This window comes from Zootoca vivipara, chromosome 6, assembly GCF_965207765.1.
Source record: "Zootoca vivipara chromosome 6, rZooViv2.hap1.1, whole genome shotgun sequence".
NCBI lineage: Eukaryota > Metazoa > Chordata > Lepidosauria > Squamata > Lacertidae > Zootoca > Zootoca vivipara.
The window spans coordinates 25,509,074-25,529,604 of record NC_142589.1 but is presented as its reverse complement, the minus strand read 5'-3'; the positions used below and the strand labels follow the sequence as shown (position 1 = coordinate 25,529,604).

The 20,531-nt window shown below is 45.5% G+C and overlaps 1 protein-coding gene across 1 annotated transcript in view; it reads right to left on the bottom strand.

The window, feature by feature from the left end:
• The window catches only part of LOC118086802 (neural-cadherin-like), a 101,918-nt gene that overhangs the window by 48,382 nt on the left and 33,005 nt on the right, over positions 1-20,531 (bottom strand). Inside the window, exons 2-9 of the mRNA XM_088671082.1 lie at positions 17,378-17,575; positions 15,873-16,098; positions 10,401-10,605; positions 9,989-10,100; positions 9,185-9,434; positions 6,286-6,428; positions 1,907-2,079; positions 1,302-1,470 (exon numbers count right to left, since the gene is read on the bottom strand). Of these exons, the coding sequence (XP_088527208.1) occupies positions 1,302-1,470; positions 1,907-2,079; positions 6,286-6,428; positions 9,185-9,434; positions 9,989-10,100; positions 10,401-10,605; positions 15,873-16,098; positions 17,378-17,575 (1,476 nt within the window). The remainder of the gene's footprint in view (positions 1-1,301; positions 1,471-1,906; positions 2,080-6,285; positions 6,429-9,184; positions 9,435-9,988; positions 10,101-10,400; positions 10,606-15,872; positions 16,099-17,377; positions 17,576-20,531) is intronic.

Genomic DNA, 20,531 nt, shown 5'->3' with positions numbered 1-20,531 from the left:
TCCATGGGGTCATGAAGAGTCGGACATGACTAAATGACTAAACAACATAAGTTCAGTTTGCCATATTTCCATATCAACTTGCTATTTTCTTTTTTTTAAAAAAAAGATACATGAAAATTCACTAGCATTTCAGTACAAATTTCTCCTAATGTGCACATTTTTGTTTGCAATGTTGCCTTATCTGCAATTTCGTCATCATCATAACATCATCATCATCATCATTATACCTGTTCTTCATCTTAAAAGGTACCAGGGCAGGTTAAAGTAATTTAAAAAATACAACATACAATTCTGTACACTGTTTTAACAAATGTAAGCATTTTATGTACACTTTTCCTGAACGTACACATTTCTGTACACATTCGCTTGGAGAGCTGCACCACAAAATTCAGAGAAGTGTGAATTTTAGAAAGCTACCTGCAGTTCAGTTCACATATTGTTACAGGAAGTGGGAACTGGGTAGGTCTGCATCAAAATCTGAACCGAAGTGAATTTCTCCCCCACCCCTGTCTACAACCCATCAGTGAGATACAGAGATGCAGCCTGCTCACCTGCAACTGAGCAGTAGTATCTTTAGGTAAATAGTAGACTATTGCAGGGCTGTCAGTCCAGTAGAAAAAATTCAAAACCCACAATGGGGCAATACCTTTATTGTCACCAACCTTTTTAACCTAAAGACAGTGACTAAACATAAACTTCAACATCAAATAATATCTGACCCCATCATTCCACTACCATCTGCCATGTGTAACCTTCCGAAGAACTAAAAACCTGCTCATTTTTGGGGGTGGCACATTGGTTGTTCACACAAAAGGCGCCAGCCTAAATCTGAATTTATCAAACCTACACTTTCCAAAACACAGACACCCTTCAAAATTGGCACTTATTTGAATTTTGCTAAGCAGTCCTCCAAGCAATGTTTACAAAAATGCATAGATCAAATAAATGTTTGTAGAGATAAGTAAGATAGTGAAAATTTACATACAAAACTGCATTATATTAGGGAAAATTTCTGGCAGCTTCATACAAAAACGTGTTTATTAGGAGAAATTCACACAAAAATGCTGAATAATTTACATGTAGATTTTTTTCCCTATGTGCAAATTGCTGCAGAAACTTATGGAAAGCTGGATTTTAAGACTGGAAAAATAAGGAGGTGAGAGAAGCAAAGTTGACAGATGCTTCCATTCCTGCCTGTCTGCGGATTTTTCAGTTTGATAACTTTATCCTTTAAAGGCGCAGTCACCTGGCACCTCTGTATTCTCACTAGGCCCAATGAAGCTGCAACACAGTGGCTTTACCTGTGTCAGGGTGGATGTTGAAAGCAGGGAGGGTGCCCTCTCTGTGCATCAAGCCATATTTCACTTGGCCATTGGACCCTTCATCTGCGTCTGTTGCCTCCACTTGCAACACAAAGGTTCCCACCGGCTGGTTTTCCATCACAGAGGCATGCTCACGATAATGCTGGCACTGGCAAAAATAATAACAGTGATAATAATGCAAAAACACACTTAAAGACAATTTGACATATACTGCAAAATCCAGAATATTGGCAATCAACTGCAATCACTCAACAAATAAGGGCCAAACTATCGTGATCTCAGCTGCATAGTTTTGTCCTTGAGCAGGAGACCTGATGCAGAAACCACAGGGACTTTTGAAAAGTATGGGAACTTTTTATTATTATTATTTTTTTGGTAAAGTAAACAGCAGGCACAGGGCTCCAGCCCTGCACCAGGGCCACCACAAGGTGTGAAAGAAACCTCTACCTGCTCCCCCCTCCCACCAATATAAAGTTCATTGGAGCTGCACTCTTAGCTCTTCGTGAATGCTGTGTGCCAAAACAGAAGGGGATTCGTAGTTGCTCTCTCCAAGTATTTGACATGATGCAAGGCAGCCTGTTTACCTTCTGAAACACAGGTTTGTTGTTATTGACATCATCCACATGCACAATGACCAAAGCAGTGCTTGTAAGAGAGTGAGGTCCACCAGAGGCGTTGTCATCTGTAGCCGTGATGTTAAGGACATACTCCGGACCCTGCAGCCTAGGAAGTGGGCTTGAGCGTAGACGGATTAACCCTGTGAAAGATTTCAAAGAGAGGACAGCTTGGAATCATGGAACTTGAAAGGCATAAGGGACCTTGGAGGTCCTTTAGTCGGGCCCCCTGCTCCATGGTGGGGGTCATGCAACTACAAACACCTTGACAGATGGGTGCCCAATGTCTACCCAAATGCCCCCCAGCAAAGGAGAGCCCACCACCTCCTGAGACAGGCCGTTTCACTGTCAGAAAACTCTTGCCGTTAGAGGGTGTCTCCTGCCGTTAAGCCGCAACCTGCTCTTTGCGATTCCCACCTCTTTGTTCCAATCCCACCCACTGGAGCAACAGAGTACAGTATTTTAAAATATGACAAATGTCTTTTGCTGTTGTAACTGCCGGTGAGGTCACAGGGTACTAGATTTGGGAAAGGCAGACCTGGGTTCAAATCTACGCTCAGCCATGAAGCTGCCGGAGTGACTCTGAGCCAGTCGCTCTCTTTTGCAGAAGTGTTGTCGGAAACCATGCGCTGAACAACCCAGATGAAGGGTAGGATATAAATCAATCCCAGAACACCTTTTATAGCTGGTTTGCCAAATGTTTGAATTTCAAAAACAGTAGCTTCATGCCATGCCAAAATTCCAAATGATTAGCTATATCAGGTCCAGCAGAATTATGCAATATAGTTCTTGGGGAACAAACCAACTCTAGCTGGAGAGGGTGAGGGAATAACTTGTTTGAATTCTCCCCTTGTGTTTTGAAAATACTTCCTTGCACAACTTCTAGCTGAACCCTATACTTGAAACACTAGCTTTCTATGTGCAGGGAAAAGTATTTACTTATATTATAATTCCATTGATTGATTGATTGATTGAACTAATGCCATTTTTAAACTGTAAAAAATAAAATAAGAAACCCAAAATATCTGCTGCCACTGCAGTTATCCCCCTTAAGTACTTCCACTATCCTAGAAACAAGCTGAACTGGTTTGTCCCAGTCCTTCCCCTAAAATTGTACCACCACCTTGTTTCAAACAGAGGGACAAAATGCTCACTACTGTTTGAATGAGTATGATTCGGGGGGGGGGGGATGTCCCCAGATCCGAATCCTGCAGCAATTTTTTGGGTACTGTATATTGTATTTGCATTCTGACCCTCTGCCGGTCTTTAAAGAGCAAAGCTGACAGTTGCTCTGAGGAGCTTCTGTTCCACTGGGCCTTGGGCTGCAGCAACCTTATGGGTCATATGAGGGCTGGCAAAATCAGAAATACATCTTTAAAACAAGTTTGTTTTAAAAAGCAAAGCAAACTTCAGAAATTTTTAAAAAAAGCTGCAGTGAGCAGATGCCATTCATGCCTGTGCCAGCACCATCCCATCGTGTCTTTTATTTATCCGATGTAATAAGAAGTGTCATTTGCAAATGGACGGTTATGAAGATGACAAGTGCCACTCAGTTCCCCTTGCAAATGCCTTCGCCTTCACTGCTTGTGTTTTGACATGTGTCTTAGCTTCACCTTGGCATTTCAGGGTATCAAGCAAATTTTCATTGACAGCGCTATATTAAAATAAAACTGCCCAAGGAGACAGCATAGATTTTGGGGAGTTTGACCAAGCAGGGGGTACCAAAGTCAAAAGGCAACACAGAATAACACCTGTTACAGAAAAGATGGATATATGCTAAGGCAGGCATCCCCAAACTGTGGCCCTCCAGGTGTTTTGGCCTACAACTCCCATGATCCCTAGCTAACAGGACCAGTGGTCGGGGAAGATGGGAATTGTAGTCCAAAACATCTGGAGGGCCAAAGTTTGGGGATGCCTGTGCTAAGGCCATCTCCACAACAGCTAGAAAACTACAATTGGCAACCAAGCAAACTGTCCAACAGAGGAAATGTGTTAATCTCCTGCAAAAAATAATTGCTAAGGCACTTTGAGGACAAGCAGATTTAGCATGGCTTGAGATTTCATAAAATAAAACTTAACTCCAGTGGGTACAATTCTTCACCAGAAGAATTAATTCTTATTAATTGAAATACAGTACACATTTTTGTGCTTATTTTGCAGGCCAATCATGAGCCAATAATTCAGCATCAACTCATTTGTGGGGAAACATCTTATGGAAGTTAAAACAAAAAGTGAATTCTCGATTGGGTTTGGAACAAATCAATCCACAAGTTCATGCCACAGAGACCCCACCCAGCAGGAGATAGTGAGAAAGGCTCATCAGAACTGGCATGTCAAGGTTTTTGGGCTGGGATACAGCTGCACACACAGCAGTAGACAGGCTATGGATGTAAGAAGGAATTAGCTTCCATTCTGCCCCTTAATCACTGCATGCAGTACTGTCTCTGTTCTGCTGCAGTTCGACTACTAAATTTCATGGAATTAGTGATGTTACCATTATTCCAGTTCCAAAGGAAATGGAAGACAAAGTGCAGGGGGCAGGATGTCATCAGTGACATGCCCTTTGTGGACTGAAACCAACAACAGTCAATACCGAATGTATCCGCTGGATTGATTTCTGTTCCGGACATGGCTCAAATAAGCGGGAATGGGAAATTTCCACTCCCGTTCCTGGTTTTGTGGGAATTCTTTGGCACCCCTAATACAGGGAAATGGGGAACCACTGAAAAAGTTGCTCCCGGCATCCCAGGTCCTGCTGTAGATGAGCACTGTAACATCAAAGGACTACTGGGAATGATGATGATGCCATTTCCCACAGTTCCTGGTGTCATCTCTAATCTGAGATGAATTCTTTGCCGGGGGAGGGTGTTCTTCAACTCAAAATCTAGTGTTTAAATTCCACCCATCCCCAGTTTTGGAGTTTGACCCATCATCGATTCTGTTGTCTAGATCAGTTTCCTAATCTGCTGCCCCTCCAAATGTTATGAACTACAATTCACATCAGCCCCAGTCAATATGACCAACATATGGAGGGCACCCAGCTGAGGAAGGCCAGCCCCCCAAAAAGTGGTGTTGAGTTGCCAGATCTTTCAGAATAGGAGCACTATCCAGTACCAGTTTCTTGGTAGTAGAACTGCAGCGATTAAATGGCGTGAACATCAGTGGGATAGTTTGCATCACTGGCAGTTTTACCTGAACACCTGTGGCATTATGAGGCCGCTAAGTATTTGTAACATAAAACAAGCCATAAAGGGGTGCGGAAAGTTGTCATCTCTACAGGAAGATGTTTGAGTCAATTCCTTGTACCATCGTTTGATGGCATCTGTCTCCGGCTTCTGAAATATATTCAGATCTGGAGCATTAATATTGCAAAAGCACCAGTTGCATAAAAAATTAATTTTTTATGGTAAGTGAACCCCTAAGACGTATCAAAGATGAGAAGGACAGATCTGTGACATCTTATTTACTTCTCATTAGCTCCCTGGCTCAGGAGGGTGCAGAAAGGTAGGCGAAGAGTTTGATTGGAGTCACATCAGGAAAAGTCATCACTTACTCCAAGTAAGAACTACCACATTCTATCATTAAAATTTGCATTCTTGAACGCATTTTAATCTTAAGTACACATTTATATAAGCATTTTTATTTATTTATTTTTTAAGCCAAGAAGTGCATTGCAAAGTTCAGAGAAGCATTAACCAAAGAATAACTGCATTCCAATCCATACATTCATCTGGGAAGCAGATCAGGGGTAGGCAACCTAAAGCCCGTGGGCCGGATGCGGCCCAATTGCCTTCTCAATCTGGCCCATGCATCTCTGGTTAATTGTGGGGCCTGCCTGGTATTTTTACATGAGTAGAATGTGTGCTTTTATTTAAAATGCATCTCTGGATTATTTGTGGGGCATAGGAATTCATTCCTTATTATTTTTTCAAAATATAGTCCAGCCCACCACATGGTCTGAGGGACGGTGGACCGGCCTACAGCTGAAAAAGGTTGCTGACCCCTGCCTTAAATGCAAGGACCAAATGAAATCCTTGAGCAATGTAAGTCAAGAAGACACATATTCCTGCTTTCTGTTATAGGGAATGCTATGAGATCAGAGTCATGAAGAGCAGCAGAGAAACACTATGAATTCAACACAACTGCATGCAGATGAGAAGCAATACTCAACAGCAAGGAAACCAATGACCTGGATTCAATAGACATGATGTGCCTGTGTTTTAAACAAACATGAATAACCATAATAGCTTAGACACAAGCTCTGGCCCACCTCTGATCACACATGACACCTGGGTGCCAAAAATCTATATGGGAACCAAAGATCTAAGATGCAGAAATTACATAGTTACCTTTCTGAGGGTCAATAATGAAGTTTCCATTTTGATTCCCTCCAGTAATGCTGTAAGCAACACTATCTCCATCAGGGTCTATGGCATGAACCGTAGCTATGAGCGTGTTTGGACCTGCATCCTCCGAAACGAAACTCCGATAGCTGTCAAAGCACATAATGTTAAGTGTGGTTACTTGGAAACAGGGCTAAAGGGAATCAAATCTCAAGTGCTAAATGCAGTGGAAAGACAGTAAGAAAAGACATCCCCAATCACTTCCCCATTCAGGAAAAAAAAGGACACTATGCAAAAGAGAAGCGTGGCCCTCCAGGTGTTAAGAACCTAAGAAGGGCCTGCTGGATCAGGCCAGTGGCTCATTTAGTGCAGGATCCTGTTCTCACAGCTGCCTGGGGGAAACCAGCAAGCAGGATTGGAGCACAAGAGCTTGAGTCGTGTTGGATTTTAATTCCTGTCAACAACAGCCAGAATGGCTAATTGTCAGGAGTGATTGCTATCGTAGTCCAACAATATCTGGAGGGCTATGGGTTCTCCTATCCCTGATTTTTTTAAAAAAAAACCTCTGTCACAGGGCATCCTGCTGATATGTATGTATAATGTGCATATACATCCTTGTATTTAATAAGTCACCTGGTAGCCACAGGTGACCAAGACTTCTGTGAAGGCGAGTGAATGGGCTGGCAGAGGCTAGCTGCTGGTCTCTTAGCAGGCTAGCAACTTGGTTTGGCTTATTTACAAGGCTGATTTATTTGGGGGTACAGAGCATCACACACGACGCTTCCACTCCTATGATTTTCTCACCATGCTTTAAAACAGTGTTTCTCAACCTTTTTTGGGCCACGGCACACTTGTTCCGTGAAAAAAATCACAAGGCACACCACCATTAAAAAAGTTTAAAAAATTAACCCTGTGCCGCCCTATATTATAATTATGACTGTAAGAAACACTTGCCAAATATTGCTTTCCGGCGGGTGAGTGTTGTGTATTGGCGGCCGCCAGGCTCGTTTGCACTGAGCTTTGGGAAAGAGGAGGAGAAATATTGCTTTCCGGCGGGTTTGTGTTGTTTATTGGCGGCCGCCAGGCACGTGACAATGCAAATCGGCCTTCTCGTCGTCGTCGCCGCACGTCGCGGCACACCAGCCAGCGTCTCGCGGCACACTAGTGTGCCGCGGAACAGCGGTTGAGAAACGCTGCTTTAAAATACCTGATTGCCAACCTTGCTTTTTTAAAATATCCACGAGGCAACTTAACTAAAATCAAAACGTAAGGGCAACTAGAGCAGCAGAAACCATTTCACAGACAGAAGCACTTTTTGTGTTAAGAATTGTGTTGCATTTGAAGCAGCCGCAACAAATGCAGAGCCAGTGAAGCAACATCTTTTAAATCGCTCTCTCTCTCTCTCTCTGTGTGTGTGTGTGTTAAAATGAGAACTTTTTGCCCAAAACTTTTCACCTCATCTGCTCTGTACTTTGGTTACAAAGAATGGATTGAAATACTGCAGCACCTGTGTAGGGAACACTGTAAAATGCTTCCCGGTGGGTGACTGTTCAGCATTTTAAAGAAGTAATATCTTCTCTTCTGTGGTCTCCTCTGTTGCGCGGCCTTCCTCTGGGCCTCAGCCTGCTCTCTTGGAGCCCTAGCCACTGTGGAGTAGGCTTGGATTGGGCCTGGGCTCGGCCACATGTCCTTGCCCTCCTGGTGCTCTCCTACGTTTCCTCCTTAACGGCGGCGGCGGCGGCAGCACGGCAAGGTCGGGGCTCCCCTCTTTTTTCTTCTTTCTCTTTCTGTCTCTTCCATCTCCTTCTCCTCTCCTCCTTCTCCCTGTGTCAGCTCTGGGGTTTTCCCGGCCCTGGTGCGCCGCTGGGCAGTTGGCCGGGTGGCCAGGCGCTCTCACTCCCAGCTCAATTTGGGTCACGGGGGGGTCAGCAGTTCCCCCAGTTGACGCGCTGGCCACCCCTGGTTCCCCCTTGGCAGTGGCGGCGGCAGCGGCAGCCTCAGCAGCCTGGAGCTAGCTTGGCTCTGGCTGGCTTCAGGAGCTGCTCACTGTCGTGGCGCCCACTATTTTTTGCCTCACCGGAAGTCCCCATATACTGTGTCTTGTGCCGCTGAACCAATCAAGCAACATTCATTCCCTACTAATAAATCTACAACACTTAAAATATAAATCCGGGGACATTAAATGAAATCCGGGGACATTCCGGGGATCCAGGGACAGATTTGTAAATCCGGGGACTGTCCCCAAGAAACGGGGACATCTGGTAACCATATTTTAAGCCCTCATCCCCACCAAAGCAGGGTTAGCCAAGCCAGCCATGATTCAGCCACACTTCCTTGAAGATGGAATATGACGATCTTGAGCAGGGGTCAGCAACCTAAGGCCCATGGGCCGGAAAAGGCCCGCGGAGGTCGTTTGACTGGCCCATGAGCCCATAGCTGTCAAGTTTTCTCACGAGGAAGCCTATTCAGCATAAGGGAATTTTCCTTTAAAAAGGGAGAACTTGACAGCTATGCACGAGCCGCCCCCAAACCGAGCCTGCACAGCACGGTGCAGGGACTCACTTCCGTGGCGCCGAAAATCGCATCTGCGCAGACGCCGATCATCGCGGGGACGCGCACGGTCCGGCCCATGGAGGGATCTCCACAGGACTGATCTGGCCCAGGCAAAATAAACCTTGCTGACCCCTGATCTTGAGGAAGGGGTTGGCTTATAAGGGACCACATGAATCAATCCCAGTGGGAACAGACAGCTACTGTATTACTGGCAGCCCCAAAATTCCACACAATGACCTGGGGATGATCAAACACCATCAAGATGCTGCAATCATCACATGGAAACTCCGACATGATACTAATCAAACGACATCTGAAGCATTAATAACAACAACAAGAGGCGTATACTTACATTGTTTGTGAGAACCTGGGAACTTCATCATTGATGTTTGAGAGGCGGATCCTGACTGTCGCTGTCCCAGTTCTTGGGGGCTCTCCTTTATCTACCGCCATGATTACGAACTCATACAGGTGATTAGGGCGCTCGTAATCCAGCTCTGTGGCTGGGAAGATGGTGCCGTGACTGGAAATGCTGAACTCTGAGCTCAGGGTGTAATAGAGGATTTCCGCATTTTCTTCAGAATCACAGTCATGGGCTGACACTGTTGGGGCAAAGGATGGGGAGAGAGGGGACCTTTCAGGATTTTTTGCTTGCAAAAGCTTATATTCAAGGATTTAAAAACAAAAAATACAAAAGCAGAGTTCAGGCTACATCATGCTGGTTCTGCAAGCTCTGCGGACTGTAAGCTAGGTCTGGGACCTTTTATCAGACATGCTCCATGCTCAGCAATGTTGTCGTCCAAAGGCACAAAGGCCATGAGAGACAGTGTGGTGTAGTGGTTAGTGTCAGATTGAGAACTGGGAGAGACCAGGATTCAAATCCCCACTCAGCCAGGAAGCTCACTGGGTGGCCTTGGGCCAGTCATTGTCTCTCGGTCTAACCTACCTCACAGGGCTCTTGTGGAGGTTAAATGAGGTAGGGGGCAGAAAAAAAAACATGCATGGTGCCTTTCGTGTAAATAAATAACAACTGCATTGAGGTGGCAGCTGCCATATCCACAGCTGTGTGTTTCTTCCTATGTATGTGTGAAGCTGATGCAATATTCAGCCTTCAAGATGCAAGCCTGACAACAAAATGCGAAAATCTTTGGCAAACCTTGTAGAAGTGCAGTTGTTACTGTCACGGTTTCGGGGACGTTGTCTTTGGTGTAGATCGACTGCTGGAATTCTGGGGCACAATTGTTCACGTCTGTGATCACAACCCAAACCTAGAAAAAGGGCAAGGCAAGGGAGTGTTTAGCAGCACCAAATTGCATTGCGCAGCCACTGGACACAGTTCTCATTGGGTTGTTGTTGTTTTGGGTTTATTTTTTCGCTGTTTCACCTCCCCTCCTCTCTTAAGTTTGTTTGTATTTTGGCAAACCTCAGTATTCCCCCCCCCCAACTGCTGGCACCTCCCTATTGTACGTAAGCAATGCTGTCCTGGCTAAATCAGCTTGGGACACTGGAAACAGAGGGAATGACTGGAGCGGAGAATTGAATGTGCATTGCTGTTAAGGGTTGCTGACCTCAACAGTGCTGCTGAGCTGTCCCTGGTTTTCTCTTGCTTGAACCAGGAGGAGGTACTGGTGCTGACCATTCTCGTAATCCAGGTTTCGACTGAAGTAGATGTCCCCTGTCCCCTGGTTAATGCCGAACAGGCCATTCGGGTTAGTTAGGAGGCTGTAACTCAGGGACTTGTTTTGATGTGACAAAGCGGACACGGTCAGGAACCTGGAAAAGGTTAAAAGAAATCAACAATGAATAGTGCAAGAGGAAGCCGGTTTCCAACATTTCCATAGGACTCCACTCCACTTTGGAAACACCTGTTGGGAAGCAACGGACAAAATATTTAATATAATTAAATTAAAATTTTAATATAATTTAATATAATTATATAATTAAGGAACATCACATCGCATCTAGATCCACACTAAGCATCTGAACCACATCCAAAACACACTTAAAACACACAGCTTCCCCCTCCTGAAAAGAATCTTGGGAACTGTAGTTTTCCCCCTCGCGGGGCTACAGTTCCCAGCACCCTAAACAAACTACAATTCCCAGTATTCTTTGGGGAAAATGGTGTGCTTTAAATGTATGGTGTGAACCTACACTCAATATAACTAAGGAACAAAACCCAGGATGGAACTCCAAAAAGATGAAGAATCAGAGCTGTGCAAGGCAAGAGCAGCACCGATTGTCCCTGGCGGAGTTTACCAGGGATGGAGAACAGGCTTGGAATCATATAATCGTAGAGCTGGAAGGGACCACAAGGGTCATCTAGTCTAACCCCCTGCAATGCAGCAATCTCTTTGCCCAAAATGGGGCTCGTTCCCCAAAACTTATTGGTAACCTGAGGGACCTGCTCGTGGGGACCCTGCTGTGCTCAGGGCAAAGCGGCCATCCGGCCCTGACACTGGATAAGGACATAAGAAGAGCCTGCTGGATCAGGCCAATGACCCATCTATTCCATCATCCTGCTGCTTGCCTTCTATCACTGTGCCACTGAGAGCGTGCTCACTTATAGGTTATGCGTGTGGTACGGAAGCTATACTTCCCAGGATAGGATAGGGTTGTGCAGAATTATTAAACAGTGGAGAGCATTATTGGCTGCTCACTCTCCACCTTAGAACAAATCTATATCACCAGGTGCCACAGGAAAGCACTAGACATATCAAGAGATTCATCGCATCCTAGTCACCGTTTCTTCGAGCTCCTGCCATCAGGACGGAGATACAGAACAATGAAGGCGAGAACGAGCCGTCTCAAGAACAGCAATTTTGGCCTTAAATGGAAAGTTTGGACTTTGACGTCATCTTATTTTTACTTGCCATTTCTATTGTATTGTTTAATGTTTTGTAGTTATTTTAAATTCATGTGGAGTGCCTTATCTGAGTGGATGGAGCAGCCGAGTAATTTCGTTGTTCCCGCAGGGGGGCAATGACAATAAAGATTATCTTATCATCTTATCTTATCTTATCTTATCTTATCTTATCTGAAGGAGCGTCTCCACCCCCATCGTTCTGCCCAGACACTGAGGTCCAGCACTGAGGGCCTTCTGGTGGTTTCCTCGTTGTGAGAAGCCAAGTTGCAGGGAACCAGGCAGAGGGCCTTCTCAGTAGTGGCACCCGCCCTGTGGAACGCCCTCCCATCAGATGTCAAAGAGAGAAACAGCTACCAGATTTTTAGAAGACATCTGAAGGCAGCCCTGTTTAGGGAGGCTTTTAATGTTTAATAGGTTACTGTATTTTATTTTTTCTGTTGGAAGCCGCCCAGAGTGGCCGGGGAAGCCCAGCCAGATTATTATCTTTCACAACCAGACACCTGTGGGAAACCCACGAGTAGGACCTGAGCACAAGAGCCGTCTCCCCTCCTGCAGTTTCCAGCAACTGGTATTCAGAAGCATTGCTGCCTCCAGCTGTGTAGGCAGAGCATAGCCATCATGGCTAGTAGCCATCGAGAAAGCCCTCTCATCCATGAATGGAGGTACAGCCACTGAGCATCACACCTCCCTCTGAAGCATCTGAAAAGAGCACACTCGGCTGCTGCTGCTATCAGAGGGTGTTTTGTGCTGTCCTTGAGCTGGCAACAGAACTGTGAATTCTGTTGTATTACGGCTTGTCGTAATGTAATTGCTTTGCATTGTCTTCTATGCGGCTGGGGATGTATTGTGTCCCCCCCCCAATGCTCTTGAGCTCAATGTGTGCAGAAGATCAGGAAACAAAATGACTGGGAGGACGATGATTGAAAGCTTTCAAAAGCCATCAGGATTACTTGCTGGGAAACTGCATTAGGAATGCATTTTCGCAGCCTGCTTCATTGCAGCCTCGGTTATTTTCTTACGCATGACAGGCTGAACAATCATGGCAAAAAAAAATGGGTTTTCTTCTTGTTTTTCTTGATAACATACAAAAAAGAGAGAGACACATCATTGACTTGCAGCATAGTTCAGTTATTGTTGAAGAATTAAGTCTTCAGTTTGGCATTCAGTGCCAAATACATTGCCCTGCGTGCCATCTCTCTAGGGTGGTGGGGTGCGGGGAAATACTTTCAGATTTCTACACATTATAGAATCATAGAATCATAGAGTTGGAAGAGACCACAAGGGCCATCCAGTCCAACCCCCTGTCAAGCATGAAACACCATCAAAGCATTCTTGACATATGCCTGTCAAGCCTCTGCTTAAAGACCTCCAAAGAAGGAGACTCCACCACACTCCTTGGTAGCAAATTCCACTGTTGAACAGCTCTTACTGTCAGGAAGTTCTTCCTAATGTTTAGGTGGAATCTTCTTTCTTGTAGTTTGAATCCATTGCTCCGTGTCCGCTTCTCTGGAGCAGCAGGAAACAACCTTTCTCCCTCCTCTATATGACATCCTTTAATATATTTGAACATGGCTATCATATCACCCCTTAACCTTCTCTTCTCCAGGCTAAACATACCCAGCTCCCTAAGCTGTTCCTCATAAGGCATCGTTTCCAGGCCTTTGACCATTTTGGTTGCCCTCTTCTGGACACGTTCCAGCTTGTCAGTATCCTTCTTGAACTGCGGTGCCATTTCAACAGGTAAATAAGAAGCCTGCTGCTAACTAACCACTCCTAACAAGCATGTAGCAACAGCGGAAGTATATAAGTTTGGTCTTGGGCTCAATGTCAGCTCCTTGGAAGTTGTTGTGCAGGAAAGCAGCTGATCTATCCACCTCTCTTGGGTCTTCTGGGTCTTCCCCCAGGAACAAAGGGAGTGATCCCCTTTGGATTTTACTTCCCAGTCCATCCAGACTTGTGTCAAAGGGATGGGCGGGGAAACAAGGGAGGAACGGGTGGAGACATGGAGAGTGTAATCCCCCTGCAATCAATCCATTGGCGCTTGTGTCAAACGGTGCAGGGGGGGGCACTTCCAGGCAGAAAAGAGGGCACAGGTGGGCATACATAGAAAAAGAGAGATGGGTTGGCACAGAGCAACCCTGGAATGCTGCAAACTCTTCCCACCAGTGGTTCCGCCGCCATACACCATCCGCTCCAGACCACAATTGACCCTTTTCATAGGAGGTCAACAGACTTTCAACAGGGGGGAAAGGTTCCCTACCCCAATTAAATACAGTGGTGCCTCGCAAGACGAATTTAATTCGTTCCGCGAGTCAATTCGTTTTGTGAAAAATTCATCTTGCGAATCGCATTTCCCAAAGGAATGCATTGAAATTTCTTTTTTTGCCCATAGGAACGCATTAATTAAATTCCAATGGGAAACCGCAATTCGCAAGACGAATTTTTCAGAAAACGAATTCGTCTTGCAAGTCACCATCAGATCGCAAGACGCATTCGTCTTGCGAAAAATTCATCTTGCAGGGCATTCGTCTTGCGAGGTACCACTGTATTTGGGGCTTTTCAGTACAGCCAGAATCACCCGGAAGCATCCCATCAAAATTTAGTTTAATGCTGGTTTAATAAATGTATACACATTTCAGAAGCTGCAGACGTCCAGATGATCTTCCAGCAGATTTAGTCAAGGATCACATTCATCCCGCAAACACCACATGCTCACTGTGTGCCTAATGAAGAAGCACGACTGAAGAGCCGATCCCATGGTGGCCAATTTTTGGTTTTGCTTTCGAGGCAGCTTCAGCAAGAAAACATGGTTCTTAGAATGCAGGGGCAGTAAATCAGATAGTAAACCATTTAAGTTTAATCCGATAACACATGCACTAAATTATGACAGATTGTCAGATGAGCTCCGAAGTTCAGCAAAGTACATGGGAGTCTCCTAGACTTTAATGGGTCAAGCCCTACATCTGGCAGGATTATAATAGTTCTTATCCCGAAAAGAGGATGAGTTGCTATATAGTATATCACCTCACGTGAGCAGGCAAGTACAATCCGTCGGCTCAGTTCAACAGGGAGGCCTCCTAAAACCACCCAACCCATTTGCACCGACAAGGCGTCATTTGAAAGCCAGAGAAGTCCAATATGTTTTAATGTTTCCTTTTCTTTCAACAATTTATATACCGCTTTAATACTATAGCCTCTAAGCACTGTACAGTAGGGCTGAAACGATGCAATGAAGATGAAATCTGCTTAAACTAACCATAAAATCGGAATCCTGAAATCAAAAGGTCTTTTGTAGACTGCCGGAAGTTCAAAAGGGAGGCGAGGGGCCCTTCTGCTCTTACGCTGGAGGGGCTTCCATAGAAATTGGCCCACAATACTGAACCTACAGCTCCTGCGGGATACAAGTTGTGTGTCTGAACCAGGCACCCCCAACCTGCGGCCCTCCAGATGTTTTGGCCTACAACTCCCATGATCCCTAGCTAACAGGACCAGTGGTCAGGGATGCTATCGGGTGCTATCTGTAGTTTCGAGTGCCTTCTGGTGGGGGCCCTCTTGAGGTCAGGAGATTTACTAGACAACAATGGCTACGCTTCAATTATTTTATTCCCCACAGTCCCCTGGAAAAAGCATCATTTGGGGGCATTGTGGGAAATTAAAATGGCTGCTCAGCCAACAAGCATGAGAGGCTCAGGGTAGGCACTGGTACAAGCGGCACTTAGAATAATATAAATGTACTATTGGGAGGGGTACCAAGGATCATCTAGTCTAACCTTCTGCAACTTATCACAGCTCTGGGGCACAGCAGCTGCCTGGATGTGCCAACTACTGTATGTGTCTCTACTTCCAGTATTCATGTCTCCATCTGCCCCTTAGACATAGCTCAGTTCCAGCTACAACAAAATTATGGAACTTTATTAGCTTATTTTCAGTGCCGAGGTTTTCTGTTTGCACTATACAACCTTTTGATTAAACCAATCAACCTCCTGCTTGTGTTGTCTTCTGTAAGGAGTTCCCCAATTCCAGAGTAATTTAGGACTCATAATTTATTAACAAGCAGCACACATCAGCTGAACTTAAACTTTCTTTCTCGCTGATAAAGCTAACTGAAGAGGCCTGCTCTCAAAATGCCATTAAAGGTGCAGAATACATCCATCATCACAATTTTGGCACTCACCGTTCTCCCAGTGGCAGATTTTCAGGGACGTAAACGGAGTACGACGTGTTGGCAAACTGTGGCACTCGGCGTCCGGCGACTACAGACACTGAGGCAGGCGAACCCTGGCGCCCTGGTTTGTCAGCTGCCAGCACAGTCAGCAAATATTCCCTCTCCTTCACCAGAGACAAACCGGTTGTTTTGATCCAGCCAGTATCTTTTTCCACTTCAAATCTGTTCTCTCCACCTGCGAAGGAGCAAAAAAAAACACCAACCACATTCAGGACCGTGGTCAACAGGTCCATGTTTTGAAGTGGGTAACTGGTTTAACATTAAGCCCCCCTCCCAATGTTTTCGATCTATGGGGAAGCTCCTTTCGGAGGAAGGGGCTGGATAGGGACAAATAAATATATAACCACAGGAGCAATCTCCACCACTTAGCTGCAAATGTTCACTTGAAGGTTCTGACATGACCAGAAACTCAGCGTGGAAGGGGGGAAGAAATCAAGTTTCTTAACAGCTTGTAAGTGGCTCCTGGTTAGTTCAAGGAGGTAGATGGGAGTCAGCAGCAGATGGCATGGTGAGGCAAAGGCTGACATCCCAACAGATGAGTAGTGGCTTCTTTCCAGAAGGGGTGAGGTGGCAGCAAGGCTAGTGGGTCCAAATGTTCCTGCTGAGCCAATCTGCTGGGGTCCTTCCCAGAGAAGCTTGAGATGCATTTAACTACAGGTGAAACAGGTTGCACCTGGGACCTTCTGGATGCAAAGCATGTGCTCTACCACTGAGCTACAACTCCTCCCTCTCATTCACCCCTTAGTCTGCCGCTGCCTGCATCCATACTAACAATTAGTCTTGGGCAGGCTTCCTCAACCTTGGCCCTCTAGATGTTTTTTGCCTACAACTCCCATGATCCCTAGCTAGCAGGACTAGTGGTCAGGGATGATGGGAATTGTAGTCTCAAAACATCTGGAGGGCCAAGGTTGAGGAAGCCTGGTCCTGGGGGTGGCAGTGACGGTGAGCTTCCTCTTTCTCCTCTTAGTGCTGCCTTTGTAGAACTCAGCAGGAAATAGGGTTGCCAGACTCAATAGAGGACAGGACCTCTGTGCCTTTAATTGCCCTGCTCTCCTTTGAGTCCAGAAACCTTAAAGAGAAACCAGCAAACCCTTTGTTTAATTTCCAAGCAAAGGGTCTGCTGGTTTCTCTTTAAGGTTTCCAGACTCAAAAGAGAGCAGGACACAAAAGCCCTGTCCACTATTGAGTCTGGCGACCCTAGCAGGAAAGTGGAGAAAACTGGGCTTCCTGTTGCATCTGTCTGTCTTTGTTTCTGGCGCCACCTGCTGTTGGCCTCCCTGCTTTTTACACTTGCAGTCCTAATGCACACCAGTCTCCACTGTTTTTAAATAATAGTTAATTTGACCGGGTTTTGATCAAAAAAGGCCCTACCAAGTACAAAGTGAGACAGGAGGGGGGAAATACACAAATCCACACAGAAAGATTCCACCTGTGCTTTTAGAAGCTGCATTTACCTTCTACCAGAAAATATTCAACGGCTCCATTTTCATCTTCATCTTGATCCTTAGCCAAGAGCTTGTACACTTTCGTGCCTGCTGCAGCTTTAGGGGAAACAGTTGCTAGGTAAGGGAAAGGTTCCATGGCCCATTCAGGGACATTGTCGTTTACATCTGTTACTGTGAGGTCTAAATGCACCAGGTACCAATTCTTTCCTGTTGGTTAAGAGGGAAAAGTGTGTTAGCATGAATGGACTTTTCAAGGCAACAATAGTAGTGCTGCGAGGGGTTGGTTTTTTTTGGGGGGGGGAGTAGGCTGCATGCCAAGACCCTTCTAACCCCTGGATCCAGCAAGTGTTTAAATATAAGCCAGGCTAGCTTCCTGAGGGGGTGATCACCTGGGTCATGGGCCAGTAAGTGGAACAAAGGAATAGGCTTGAGACTGGAAAATGGGTGGGACCCCTTAGGCAGAAGGACAAATCCAGAGCTGAAATTTGCAGTGATGCGAGTCAAAAGAAAAGCAGGAAGCTGGAGAGAGAATCGGACCAATGCTTGGTTTCTGTCTGAATCCAAGGCTAAAGCTCTCTCTTTTGCAGTTTTCACATCTCTTCACATGTAGGTCATCTATCAAAGCATATACTATATTTTTCACTTGTTTGGTTAGCTTGTGTGACCTAACAACTGTTCGGTCGACTTTGGAGAGTTTCCTGCCATCTGTGCACAAGAAACTCATACCCTCTAATATTCCTCAGATCGAAATAGGGACTTTTCTCACTGACCCACCACTGACCCTTCTCGGCCCCACATTTTTTGTGTCTTTCCTCCCCCCTCTAGCATTTCCTGTCGGAAGAAGAGTGAGTGCCACCAGTACCACAACAACGGGACACAGCACACACACACCCTCCACCATCCTGAGAAATCTCCTTAATCCCATTATTATTTAATTTTCTTCTTTGGGAGCTTTATAAAAAGAAACACACACACACACACACACACACACACCAATAAATGAATTTTAGAAAAAAGATAAGATTAGACACAGAACCACAAAACCTATATATACTGTATATATAAAAATCAGGACTCCTTGCACTTTGCATCCACCAAGAGCCTTTAAGAGCAGCAGAAGCTGCTGGCCCTTTTCCCGCTCACTCTGATCTCTGTGGTGTCTCCTCGCTTGTGCGAAGAATCCATGGCAGTTTCTGCTGCTGCTGTGGAGATGGCCCCAACTGGGCTGGTGTACATTGTAAAGGAATTCTGGATGATTACGGCTGGTGTGTGGAGCACTGCGGTGTGTGGGGAAGCCCATTTGCGCCCTCCACAAGGGGGCCGTAATGTCTCAATTGGCCCTCGAGTTGAACAGAGACCTGCTAAAACGGCCTCCGCATCTGTTGCCATCTTGAATTATTTCTCAGCACGCTTGAAGTCTGCCGTTGCAGGAAACGTTCGAAATCTGGGGGCGCGATCTCTGCTGCTGCGTTCCGGACAAATGGTGTGCAATTGCAAGCATCCTATACAGAAAGAAGCACACTCTCGGCGCACTGAAAAGAACACCCCGCTCACTCATACGGAGTGCTCTAAATATAAACCTTTGTCAGATACCCTTTTATCTCGTAAACAGTATAATCTTCTTGTGGTACTCTTAATATCCCTGAAGCACCTCTAGAACAAGCAGTATAATACACTTGCTTTCCTTCTCAACTACCTTCCTGGTGCCGTGTTGGGGGGAGAAAAAGAACCTATGTGGCTGGGAAGTGTATTTTTCGTATATAGGAGTTTTACCCTTTACAGTAGATTTCCAGTGATACCATTAGAGTAGGACTTTGGAGAGGGTCAAAAATAATAATCATAACAGGGCATTTTGAAGTGCAGTAACACATAACCGTCTAAAAGGGTTATGTGCACTGAGAGACAGTGTGGTGTAGTGGTTAGAGGGAGAGACCCCCACTCAGCCAAGAAGCTCACTGGGTGACCTTGGGCCAGCCACTGTCTCTCAGCCTAACCTACTTCACAGGGTTGTTGTGACGACAAAATGGAGAGAGGGAAAAACATGTACGCCACCTTGAGCACTATGGAAGAAATGTAACAGGTGTAATAAATGAAGAGACAGGACAATGGAATCAAAAGTCTAAAACTAATTTCACCCACTGAATATCTCTGTTTGTCCTTCTGTTTACCCATCAGGGATCTGTACAATGTGCCACACGGTAAGAGGTCTGTCGGGATGTCTCACGACAAGGTAGCAAGTTTAGCATGTACTATCATAATCTGAGGTCTATAAACAACCAGTAAGTGGATTTCAGTTAGGAAAATTCCCTGGCACAGTGATTAACTATGCCAAGTTTCTGAGCATAGACTCCAAAGCATTAACCTTTTATAACCTTTAAGTACTTTCTGTCCTTTCTAAAAATAAGAGTGGAATCCTCAACCACCCACCACCCCACACCAGCAGCTACAGAGCTGAGTGAGGTTATGTCCATTGCACCACAATGAAACTGGTTTGTTTTTTTTACAAGTGTGAAGGTTAAACTTTGTTCAGACCGCAAAATCCATTTTAATCATTTTCCGTGGGGGGGGGGGGGACTAGTACAAAGTTGGTCCAGCCATGCAAGAAAGCTCCATCCACTTTTGCACTACTCCACTCCTATGCAAGTGTAAATTTTGCTCCTGCAGCTTGTGAGCAGAGGCAGCCCATGTGGTTTCTTCCTGGTGTTTTGTACTACAGCTTGTGTGCGGGTCCTGCTGACAGGTTTTGTTGGGTTTATTGAATAATCAAAGTTGCTTTTGAGCCGGTCTAATGTCAATACTGTCTGTTTAAGAAAAACAGGTGCCGGTAATTTCTGTTTAATTGCTCACAGGCGTGGGCTCTACTCCATGTATATAAGGCTCTCTTGGAAAGCATTTTGTGCGGTAGTTGTGTGGGAGTATGGTGGGAGGTTTGGAGAGGTTGGAAGGGTTGGAATGGGGGTATGTAAGTTGCTGGGAGAGAGAGCGTTTATCTTTAGTTTAAAGTCTCTTCTGAGTCAGTTTGTTTTTCTGTTAGAGAAAGCCAACCTTTTGTTTTTCTTCTGTATACTTTAAATCAGGCACCCCCAAACTGCGGCCCTCCAGATGTTTTGGCCTACAACTCCCATGATCCCTAGCTAACAGCACCAGTGGTCAGGGATGATGG